Below are 12,703 nucleotides of genomic sequence, written 5' to 3' on the forward strand. Positions count from 1 at the left end.
AGTGCTTATTTCCCAGAGAATATTTGAGCAATGAGCAAAAATAGGCAGAGCAATCTTCCTCAGAACCCCATGAAAAAGTTAAATGATTGCAGTGACTGGGAAACTGCCAAATTAAGAAAACAAAGTTTAAAAAACAGTAGGAGAAGGTTATGAGCCCTTGGTTGCCCTTTCTCTGCCCCTCCCCACCTCCAACCCAGTGTGGTTCAAAGTCAGCCTGCACTCCCAGGGAGCAGAGTAACATCTAATGCCCACTGGGGTGCTTATGTGTCTGTACCAATCCACTGGATAGCAGCCCGCATGCAAAAGCAGCTTGATTACAGGGAAAGCAGTGTAAGAAACAATTAAGTTTAAATGGTCCTGCTTTACGTCATATAACACAGTGCCCAGGAGGCGGAGAAAGTCTAATTCAAAGGAAATAGAATTCCTGTAAACAGGGGTGGGGGTGGGGGTGGGGAGAACACAAAGGCCACAAGCAAACACCAGGCCAGGACAAGACAAAGGCTCAGAGAAGACAGAGAAGACACGGCACTTCACTTTCATCTCAGCTGAACTTCTTGTTAGGGAGGCTAAACTCTGTAGGAGGTGACTAGTCAATACTGACACAACTTGCAAAGATGATGAAAGAAGCTTTTGGCATTTGTTTTTGTTAATTCTGGGCACTCATGTAAATCTCTGTTATATCACTAACTGGATACAAACTTAAGGAATAGACTGCTTAGGAACTAAATCCCAGAGGTAACAGTCTAAAAATTTTAAAAATGTACAATGTACAAAACAAAAGCCTCAACAAAAGAAACAGGAAAACATCGCACATCAAAGGGAAAAATCCAGATACCATCTACAAAGGAGACAAAACTTTGGAGATAACAGATGGAGACATTTTAAAAATGACCCCCGATATATATACTATGAGAGATAAATGAAAACATAAAAAAGAACTAAAGGATAATAGGAAAACAATGAATGAACAATATAAGAATCTCTATAAGAGCTACCAATTTAAAAAATGAACTGAACAGAAATACTATAGTTGAAGCCCACAATAACTGAAAAGAAAAATTACCTAGAGAGTAGCAACATCAGATTGAAGCTATCAGAAAAACAAATAAGTGAACTTGAAGACAAGAAAATTTAAATGTTTCAGACTGAGGAGCAGAAAGAAAAAAGAATTTTAAAAAAGTGACCTAAGCCTGAGAGACCTGTGGAATACCATCAAGCATACCAAATATATGCATTATGGGAGTTCCAGAAAGAGAAGGAAGAGAAGGAGCAGAAGGAATATTTGAAGAGACGACAGCAGAAAACTTCCCAAATTTAAGGGAAGACGTGAACAAGCACATTCAAAAAACCCACTAAACCCCAAACAGGATAAACTTGAAAAGAACCATTCCCAGGCAAATAATAGTCAAACAGCTGAATGTGAAAGACAAGAGAGTTCTGAAAGGCCCAAGAAAAAAAAGCAACATGTTACGTATAAGGGAGTCCCATAAGATTAAGTACCAATTTCTCATCAAAAACCACAGGGAAAGAAGGCAGTAGGAAAAAATATTTACAGTGCTGAAAGAAAACAACAAAAAAGTTTATGTCCACTGAGACTGTCTTTCAAAATGAAGGAAAGATTAAAACATTCCCAGATAAACAACAGCTGAAGGAGTTCACCACCACTACACACGTCCTACAAGCAATGCCAAAGGAATTCTTCAAAATGAAAGGAAAGAACAACAGACAGAGGATCAAAGCAGCATAAAAAAACAAAGTCCTCCAGTAAAGGTAATCATATGGGTAATTAACACCACCAGTCCTATTGTATTTTATTGGGAATTGAATCCACCTTTTACTTCTTACAAGTTCTAAAATGCAAGTGCACAAAAAGAAATGAAAAATCTACAGTTTGGGACATACAGTGTCATAAAGATGTAATTTGTAACAAGTACAACAAAAACATGGGGGGACAAGGATACAGAAACAGTGTATGTATATGCTATTAAAGTTAATTTGGTATCAAATCAAACACAATTGCTATAAACTTAGGATTTTAAATTTAAGACCCATGAAAACCACAAAGAAAATATGAAAAACAGATCCATAAAGAAATGAGAAAGGACTCAAAATGCACAAACCAAAAAAAACAAATAAATATGAAGGTAGGCATTACGGAAGAATGGAGCAACAAAAAAGTATAAGAACTACAAAGACCATGTATCAAAATGGTAGAAGAAAGTCCTGCATTATCAATAGTTAAAAAACACATGAAAAGATGTTCAGCATTATCAGCCATTAGGAAAACGCCACTGAAAACCATAATGAGGAGGGGAAGATGGTGGCACAGAGGAGCGGAAGCTAGTTAGTCCCCCTGGAACAACTAATAAACAACCAGGAACAACTAGTAAATAATCTGGAATAACTGCTGAGGGACAAATGTTGACTGTCCACACATCATACACCAGCCTGGATTGGGAGAAATGCCCGAGATCACAGCATAAAATGTGTATAACCGCGGACCCAAGCCGAGAGCCCCCTTCCCCCACAGCAGCCCGAACCTCAAAACTTCACTGTGTTAAGACAGCAGCATTCTCTGAACAAGCAAATATACCTCAGCCCAGCTCCAGCTGAAGTTTTAATTCACAAACATGGACTGCTCAACAAAAGGAACAAATCGCCAACAAGCAGACAGAGGCTTCTGGTGATGACTGACCTTGGAGAGCCGGAGGACCTCTCTGGGAGGGAGGGGGAACCTAGAGGACTGGGGACTGTCTTTGGCTAACGGGTGACACTGAGAGTGGCCATGGAATGGCCCTGAAGAGGAGCTTTCTGTCCCCTTTTCGGCTCAGTGGAGAAGGCTAAGACATTTTCAGTTCCCAGCACTCTGATCCACACAAGGGCAGAGATACCAAGAGGCAGAGAGACTATACAAAAGCAAGTAATATCTCCCCAGGGGGTGTATTTCCCCTAAGAGGAAAGAGGTAGTGCCAAGCTCTACTACCCGCCTTCCATTCAGAACCAGACCACAGAGCCTGGGGGAAAACAGCCACAGGCCACACCTCCTTACACCAGTCTGGAGTGACAGGCTGACAGGTGTCACCTGCTGGGCAGAAAAGCACAGTGGCTTGAAGCCTCAAAGGGTGTATCAATCTTCTAAGACACACTATTGCCTCCTTCTAAGACCTGAGCCCGCTTGGTCTGGGAAAACCTGATTGGGGTAACCAAGGAAACCAGATGCCCAGACAACAGAAAACTACAACCTACACTAAGAAAAACGTATAGTCCAGTCAAAGGAACAAACTTACACTTCAACTGAGATACAGGAATTGAAACACCTAACGCTAAATCAATTCAAAAAGCTTAGGGAAAATACGGCAGAAGAGATGAAGCATATAATGATAAACTGGGCATACATAAGGTAGAAATCAAAAGTTCAAAAAAATAACTGGCAGAATCTATGGAAATGAAAGGCGCAACACAAGAGAGGAAAGACACAATGGAGACACACAACAGGAGTTCTCAAGAGGCAGAAGAAAACACTCAGGAACTGGATAGCAAGACACCCAAAAGGCTACACACAAAAGAACAGATAGAGAAAAGAATGGAAAAATATGAGCAACGTCTACAGGAACTGAATGACAACACAAAACACAGGAATGTACGTGTCATGCATGTCCCAGAAGAAGAGAAGGGAAAAGGGGCAGAAGTAATAATAGAGGAAATAATCAATGAAAATTTCCTATCTCTTATGACAGACATAAAAGTACAGATCCAAGATGAGCAGCATACTCCAAACAGGATAGATCTGAACAGGCCTATGCCAAGACACTTAATAATCAGGGTATCAAACATCAAAGATAAAGAGAGAATCCTGAAAGCAGCAAGAGAAAAGCGATCCATCACATACAAAAGAAGCTTGATAAGACTATGTGGAGATGTCTCAACAGAAACCACGGAGGCAAGAAGGAAGTGGGTGACATATTTAAGATACTGAAAGAGAAAACCACCAACCAAGAATCCTATATCCAGCAAAACTGTCCTTCAAATGAGGGAGAGCTTAAAATATTCTCTGACAAACAGACAATAACAGAGTTTGTGAACAAGATACCTGCTCTACGGGAAACACTAAAGGAAGCACTACAGACAGAAAGGAAAAGACAGGAGTGAGAGGTTTGGAACACAATTTTGGGAGATAGTAGCACAGCAATATAGGTACATGGAACAAAGAGGACTGTGAGTATGGTTGAAAGAGGAAGGTTAGGAGCATGTGGGACACCAGAAGGAAAGAGTAAAGATAAAGACTGGGACTGTATAACTCAGTGAAACCTAGGATGCTCAACAATTGTGATGAAAGGTACAAATATGTTTTTACATGAGGAAGAACAAATGAATGTCAACACTGCGAGGTGTTAAAAATAGGGTGGGATTGGGGGGAAAATACAATCAATGCAAACTAGAGACTATAATTAACAGAAACACTGTATTTTGCTTCCTTTAATGAAACAAAGGCAATATACCAAAGCTAAGTGCATATGGGGGGGGAGGAGACAGAGGGTAGGGGTATGGGACTCTTGGCATTGGGGGTATTGTCTGACTCTTTATTGTACTTTGGTTTAATGCTATCTTTCCTTTTATCACTTCCTAGCTGTCATTTTTTTTTCTCTTTCTTTTTTTTTTCCTTTTGTCTCACTATGTTCTTTCACTCTTTCTCCTTCTTTGTGGAAGAAACAGAGAGATGTCCTTACACAGATAGTGGTGATGGTGGTAATACATAAATATGTGACTATACAGGGAACTATCAATTGTTTACTTACGAAGGAATGTATGGTGTGTGAACAAAGCTACCTTAAAAAAAATAGGTGATGAAGAAACCATGAAGACACTATATTGAGTGAAATAAGACAGACACATAAGGACAAATATTGCACCATAGTGGGGTGGTTAGGGGTATGGGAGGATTTGAGTTTCCTTCTTTTGTCTTTATTTCTTTTCTGGAGTAATGAAAATCTTCTAAAAATTGAAAAAAAAATTCACTGTGGTGATGGATGCACAGCTGTATGATGGTACCATGGGCAACTGATTGTACACTTTGGATCTTTGGATAATTGTATGGTTTGTAAACAAATCTCAATACAAAAAAAATAAAAATAATTTAAAAAAATTTTTTAAAAACCATAATGAAATACCAATTCACACCCACTAGAATGGCTACTATTTAAAAAAAGGAAAATAAATGTTGGAGAGGATACAGAGAAATAGGAACACTCATTTATTGTTGAGAACATAAAATTGTGCTGCCACTGTAGAAGACAGTTGGCGGTTCCTCTGAAAGTTAAACATAGAATTACCATATGACCTGGAGATCCCACTTCTTGGTATATTCCCAAAAGACTTGAAAGCAGGAACTAGAACAGACCTGTGCATGCCAATGTTCACAGTGGCATATTCACATTTGTCAAAAGACGGAAGCAACACAAGTGTCCATCAACAGATGAACGGATAAACAAAATGTAGTATATACATACAATGGAATACTATTCAGCTGTAAAAAGGAATAATGCTGATATATGCAAAACAGATGAACTCTGAAGACATCATGTTGAGTGAAACAAGCCAGACACAAAAAGACAAATAATGTATGATCTCACTAATATGAAATAATCAGAGTAATAAAATTCACAGAGTCAGAAACTGGAATACAGGTTACCAGGGGCTGGGCTGTGGTTATAAGGAATGGGGAGTTAGTGATTAATTCATAGTTTCTGTTCTGATAACGGATGTTGGTAATAATATCACAACATTGTGAATGTAATTAACAGCGCTGAATTATATATTTGAATGTGGTTAAAAGGGGAAATTTTGGAATATGTTACTAGAATAAAAATTTTAAAAATAATAAGCCACAGAACTGTACACCACAAATAGTGAATCCTAATGTAAACTATGCACTATAGTTAATAGACCAACTAGAAGAATTCTAATAATATTCTTCCATCAATTGTAACAAAGGTACTATACTAATACCAAGTGTTAATAATAGGGAAAACTGTATACATGGGGGTTGGGGAGTATATGGGATCTCTGCATTTGCTGCATGATTTTTCTGTTAACCTACAACTTCTGCAATTAAAAGAAAAAAAAAGCTAGATGCCTCATCATCAAGTAAAAGATTTGTTACAGAAAAAAAAGATCCCAGTTTTTTTAAAAGTCTCTTTTATTTGTGCTTTTTAAGATAAAGGGGGAAAACTATCTAAAAAAAAAAAAAAAAGTAATTCTTCCTAATTAACTGTCTTGTATTCTTTTACCAAATGCAAACCTGTAAAACTTGACATTTCTATGAAGCCATTTCCTGTCCAAACATATTAAGTTAAAATACCTTTCACTTATAATACCAAGACCTTATTCTATATCATTACCATAATAATGTTCTAAATGAATTTTAATATAGAGAATATTAATAATATAGTATTATATAATTACTTAGCTATCTCAAAATTCTAGTTAAAAAATAATTTATCTTTTATCCGGCACTGATGAATTATTAGTCTCACCTTGAGTTATGATTAAATGTAAGAATAACAAACATAAGAACAAAAACTGCATAAAACATCAAATACAATATGAAGGTGAAAACTGACTGGCTTTAAAATGAGCGTATCTAAAATAACGTCCAGCTAAAACAATATTTTCACAAATGGCAAGTGAGGAAATTATCCATTATATCAGTAAAGAATAGAGTACTATTTTTGATAATGTATTACATGAAAGTAATAACTAAACATACTAGTACACCTTCATGATACATAAAGGCACTGACAGAAGATTCTCTGATTTAGTTGTGCTAAATTTCAGGAAATATTTCCTTGGGGAAAACTTTAGGGACATAATATATACATTAGAGGGGGAAAAAAAGTACAAAGCAGGAATTAATTTTCCCAAATGTCCTACAATACAACCCAAAAGTATAATCCTTAACCCCCACAAAATTACCCCTTTTAAAGTTATTGATACTTGCATGTGTTAAAACCATACGGATGCAGAATATACTTAGAGATTTCTTTTAAGAAAAACAAACTCACTCTTACATACCATTTATACAATGGCAAAGCTATTGTGAGGAACAGATTAATTCATGACAGCCAGAATCATTCATTCAACTAGTATACATTCCTTGAAGACAAGGACTGTTCTTATTTGATTTTGCATCCTTAGTTCTTCATTTACCCAGTGTCTAGGTGTACAAATTTAGATGTATGAATGAATAAAAAAAGTATATGAAAATATACAAATATTATTTCACATTCTAAAAAACTTTTCAGTGTATTAATCTTATTTAACATGAAGCAAATGAAACACTAACAGTAATCTTAATTTGCCTAAATGCAAAACATACCTCAATTTGCATCTTCAGATGCATCTTGAAGTTCGACAATAAAGTAAGAAATATGGAAAGAGAAAGCTCAAAAACCTCTGGAACAGATGAGACTCCATTTTTTGACAGTGCAACACAGAGATACTGCTTAATAGCATTAATAAACATCTCATTTGTCCTGAAAATAGATCCTGCGTTCTGCAGAATGGATAGAAGTAACTGCAATGAAAGAATCTTGGATCGTAACTCATGGGACCTAAAATGTAAAAAAAGAAGGCACAGTATATGAACAAGTTTAGCATATGGTTATAACAGGTTGCTCCTAAGATATTTCCTGATATCACACAATCTCACAAAAATTTCACAAATGGAGAGGAAAAGAAAGCTGTAAAACATAAAAATGAAATTACAGTTTGTGAATGAGCTTAGCCACCTATAATGGGTGGCTCCAATGACGTTCCCTTGTACCACATAATTTCACAAAGTTTTTAGATGGGAAAAAACAAATAATGTGAAGATTTATGTATGGCTTGTTCTTTTCTTTCACAATCGTATCTCTTTAGAAACCAAAATGAACTTCTCAAATTAAGTGCCATGCTTGGTACAAAACAGTTCCAAAGTATTTCTGTCCTAGTTCTGCTGCCCAAAAGTCCCAAAAACCAACAAAAAGTTGTGCTAGCATTAACAAGTTATAGCACTACATCACTCTTACTTCTTCGTGAACATTTTAGGATTTTTTTCTGTTTTGAAATAAACACAAAGAAGTTTATAGAACATTTCAAAACTGTATCTCCTAGTATCTTACCCCATTTATTCTACATATTTTTATAATGAAAAGCAGGAAAACAGATGTTTTGGCTTAATTAAAAAAAATTCTGATCAATGTACCTGTGCCACGCTTTTGATCAACATGTAGCATTTTAATTATCAGGTATCACAAATATATTTTTTCTCCCACTGAAACAGGTTTTTTAGGCCCAACAGATGAAGGAGATTGATCCTAGGCAACATTTCAAAAGCAGAACATACATAATTGCCCTAGTAGCTCATTCTTTTTTTAAAAAAAATTTCTTCCAAATGCTGTATTCAATTACATTTACTCAGTATAGTAAACTTAACTGCTCCTGATTTCCACCTTAAAAATCATATGGGTGTAACTCCAAGTAATTCAAGGACGTGAGTAACTCTTACAAGGAATATTTCATTTCATTTCATTGGATATCACAAAAAAATCCTACCTTCTTTAAAATAAAATTGGAGCCAATAATATCATGACTCATTATTATACAGTCATGTTTCCAACACGGTTATTCCTTTGAATGTAAGAATATGGGCAGCAAATATATCAGTGTAACAAAAAGCCTGGATAAATCAAGTTAGAAACAGCTGGAGGTCAGATTTTGAACAGCTACAGGAATATATGGCCTATGTCAATCAAGCTACCAAGTATCTTTCAAGGCTTACATGTTACTATTACTTCTAGTCTAGCTCACATTTATCACCCTTTGTGCTCAACTGCTACAGCAATTAAATCCTGCACCTTATCATTATCTACCGTATCAAGTTTTTTGGTGGCAAATAAGTTTTATCTTTACACCCGAGCAGCTAACAAAATGCCTTGTACATAGTATATGTCCAAAAAACAATGAATTTATTTATGCATTGATCCAAACCCTTAAGTACCTTCTACGTATAAGGTACTAATGAAGAAATGATCAAATGATTGTTTTTTGACAAAATAAATTATGCTTTGGATAGGCAAAAAAGGCTAGAAATTTCACATCTGAAGTTTGTCATGGGGTAATTTCAAATTATGATTCAAGCTTAAAGAACATGGATCATCATCTTAGCAAAGTCATAAAATATAGAGAGGCAAAGACCAAAAAGAAAAGTATATAACTATAGAAACTCATTGATTTTGGCAAAATCATTCAAAACAAGAAAGCATGCATGCTTTTATAGAAAAAAAAAACAGTCTATGGGTGGAAAATCTCCTCAGTATTCAATTCTAACGTTTAATGACTGTAATGTTCAAATACATCTTTTTTAATGTCCAAACAAAATTTCCTACTATTGAGGTTTAAGCCCACTAAGTAGAGCAAATAATTTACATTATTACTCATGAGAATGCTTCGTACTATTACAGATGGCAACTTTCCAAAACTTCATCACTCTTTTTCAGGACATCCCCAAAAAGAGTACTCCTCAAAATTCATATATATATATATATTTTTTTCTTTTCCCCATTCTTAGCATTGTAAAGAATTCCCTCTTTTCTGTTTCTAGCATTTTTTTTTCAAATCACATTTTTTTTACATTCAATTTGAGAAAACTAAGTATCTGAGGCTTTTAAGGTCAATAACATTTTTAATCATAGCAAAAATGGTCTTCAATAATACCCAATTCTTAAGTTATTTTCCATTTCAATTAGGTCATTGTCAATTCAGAATAAGAAATAAAAATTATCAATTTTTTTAATGAGTAAGTTATTTCCCCCCAATAGCAAGAATGAAATTGAAAATCTTAAAAAACATATTCTTATAAAGTTCCATAGGACATAAGTAAGTTTATTTTGTAATTTGGACAATCTTAATCCTTTTTCTGCAGTCTGTATTTCCAAAATACAGAAGAATCAATAAATTATCTTTCTGATTTTACACTTCTGAGACTAAAAGATATTTCTTCCTGAATGAATACAGTACAAAAATGTAAAACAAAACTATAGAAAATCTAAGAACTGTGGTTCCAGAAGCTTACAAAGTTGTTATAGAAACTGTCTCTAGTTTTTCTTTCTTAGCTGGCATTTAGAAACTGAAAAGCTGTAGTTTTCTTTTTGTTTTCTGTTACTAAAGTACTGTTGCTACATTTCCTCCTATTTTAATTTCCCTTTCTTAAGGTCAAGCGGGCCTTCTCCCTGTTTTCTCTCCCCAAAAAGTTTTCTTAAAAGTGCCATAGTGCAATACATTATATGCTGCAACATTAGAAAAGCAAGCCATTCTAGTAATCCCCAAACTCAATTTCAAGTAGTAATTAGAGTTGAATCATATGTAATGAAAGATTTGGTCACTTACAGCTTTTTAAAAAATGGCAATTTCCTAGGGTTTAAGCCAATATTTTTCATAAGTATCAGACAAGTGACTATCTCAAAGTACTTCCTGTTTTCCATGGAGAAGATACCATCCTAAGGCATTTTGTCGGAATATGTATTATTTTTCATTATGACTTTTAAGATTTACTTCTGTTAGGTTTTAATACCTTTTAAGTGTCAGCTTTCAGAAGTTCGACAAAAAGCTGAGAAACACAGCTACATTAGTTTTGAAGTTACTCACAATATTGGAGTAAGAATTCATTCATCCAATAACATTTACTGAGCACCTTCTCTGAACCAAGCACTATTCTATTTTATAATATTCTCCATACACTTTGGGAAATAGTATAAAGTACCCACTACACTCTAGCAGTTTTGGAACTCAACTGTTTGCCAATACATTTTTTTTTAAAGTAAAATACCACTAAGAGTTTTAGAGTCCTACCGGACAAGAGGAACAAAAGGTAATCTAAAGATTATCTTAGCATATTTCTCAGGCAGAACAGCTAATAACTTACTTTGGATCTGGGGGTCCATCTGATAGTGGCTTCATGGACAGTTTACACAAGGACCTGAATACCAGAAAGGCATCCTTTTGTAAAATGTGGGAAAACTTAGCACCAGGTGAAGGTCCTGAAGAATTTCCAGATTCCTAAACAAGTTAACACACCATGAAAATAAAGACATTTACACGAGTATAAAAATCATTTCAGCCTTCTAATATATTTTATTCAATTCCATAATATGTGGGGCTTCCCTCCAACTATTAGAAAGGGGAACCAGATGAGGAATTTGCTATATATTATCTTCCCTTAGTCTAACATGCCATCCCTATCCCCAACAATAAATTAAAAATCTGAAAGAAAAAAAATGCAGTCTTTTAATGTCCTGAGACAAGATAACTCCTCCAAAGGCCTAAATTATGTTTTACACTACCTGTCACTCTGTGTCTTATATTTTTGTCCTGTTCCACTTTTTATCTACTCTTGGACAGATATTAGACAGCAGAAATTGTCAAAACAATATATCTACTGAAGATCAACAAGGCCAGGAAAAACTATCCCTGTATATGGAGCACTACTTTAAGACAGAACTCCATTACTTAAAAAGATAAAAGAAAAAAATACAAAATATATAGAGAAGGAAGAATAAGGAGGACCTGTCACTACATTGTAGCACTGAGCTAACGTTAGATGAAGTTCTCTAGATTTCTAAAAGTTCTTTCTCACTACATGACACTAGAATTATCCTGCGAATATGTAATAAGAATATTCTTTTTCAGTATAATTTCAGTTGGGGCAGGGGAGGTATAGGGATGATGGGAATACAGATAAGACATACCTTAAGGAGTTTGAAATTAATCTATCAGTATACAAAGGGAATAAACTGCTTTGGTACGTATCAATGAGAAGAAACCCAAGTTTCTTATTTCCCCAAACTAAAATCTGCCAGCATCATCAACTGGAGATACTCTCTAAAAGATATTGGTAGCCTATAAATTTCTTTTCTATTTATACCTGAGTATCATTGGAAGAGACAGACAACCTGTCATCAGGTAAGGATGGTGTATATGCAACAGAAATTGGTGTTCCTGGAATTCCATTTGCTTGAATGTTTTCACTGTCACTACCATCCTCTAAAGTTCCAATGTTGCCATCTGTACTTGGATTTATAGTAGTCCCTTCTCCCATATCTAAAAAGATAAGAATAAAAAACACACAAAACTGAAGTGTATTTAAAAAGCATACAGTATTTAAAATGAAATAGCGGCAGAAAAGCAATGTAAAGTAGTATGTATTGACACCATTTAAAGACAAGCATACTTACTAGTGAGTAAGCATGCATTTGGAATATGTCTAAATATGATTCTTAAGTTGCTCTGGCAATGAAAACACATTCAGCTGATGAAAGGCTAACCAGGATGTGACAGAAGAGAAGCTTACTCTGAGTCTATTTTAGTATATACTAAAACTGGGTTCTGATGAATGCTAACACCTTGGAACGTTAAGAGAAGCTCCAAAAACAAACACACAAACAAACACAAAAACTCCATTATCAAATAAGTTTGGAAAATACAGGGAAATAGGGTTTTTATTACAGTCCAAAGGGGATAAACAATATGTAGTGTTCCCAAAATTTATTTTACCATGAACCCTTCCCTTCTTATTGGAGTATCTTTATATATTGCTAAAAACATTACATTCTTGGGAACACAGCGTGGGAAATGATGGCCTACACCACTGGGTATTTTTCATTAGCTT

The 12,703-nt window shown here is 35.1% G+C and overlaps 1 protein-coding gene across 2 annotated transcripts in view; it reads right to left on the minus strand.

The window, feature by feature from the left end:
* ARFGEF1 (ADP ribosylation factor guanine nucleotide exchange factor 1) overlaps positions 1 to 12,703 on the minus strand; it is a 193,433-nt gene that overhangs the window by 85,674 nt on the left and 95,056 nt on the right. For both annotated transcript variants that reach the window (XM_037802577.1, XM_037802576.1), the window contains exons 8-10: positions 11,960 to 12,135; positions 10,961 to 11,094; positions 7,376 to 7,610 (exon numbers count right to left, since the gene is read on the minus strand). In XM_037802577.1, the coding sequence (XP_037658505.1) occupies positions 7,376 to 7,610; positions 10,961 to 11,094; positions 11,960 to 12,135 (545 nt within the window). The remainder of the gene's footprint in view (positions 1 to 7,375; positions 7,611 to 10,960; positions 11,095 to 11,959; positions 12,136 to 12,703) is intronic.

The sequence above is a fragment of the Choloepus didactylus genome, chromosome 14 (genome assembly GCF_015220235.1).
Source record: "Choloepus didactylus isolate mChoDid1 chromosome 14, mChoDid1.pri, whole genome shotgun sequence".
NCBI classification, from domain to species: Eukaryota; Metazoa; Chordata; class Mammalia; order Pilosa; family Megalonychidae; genus Choloepus; species Choloepus didactylus.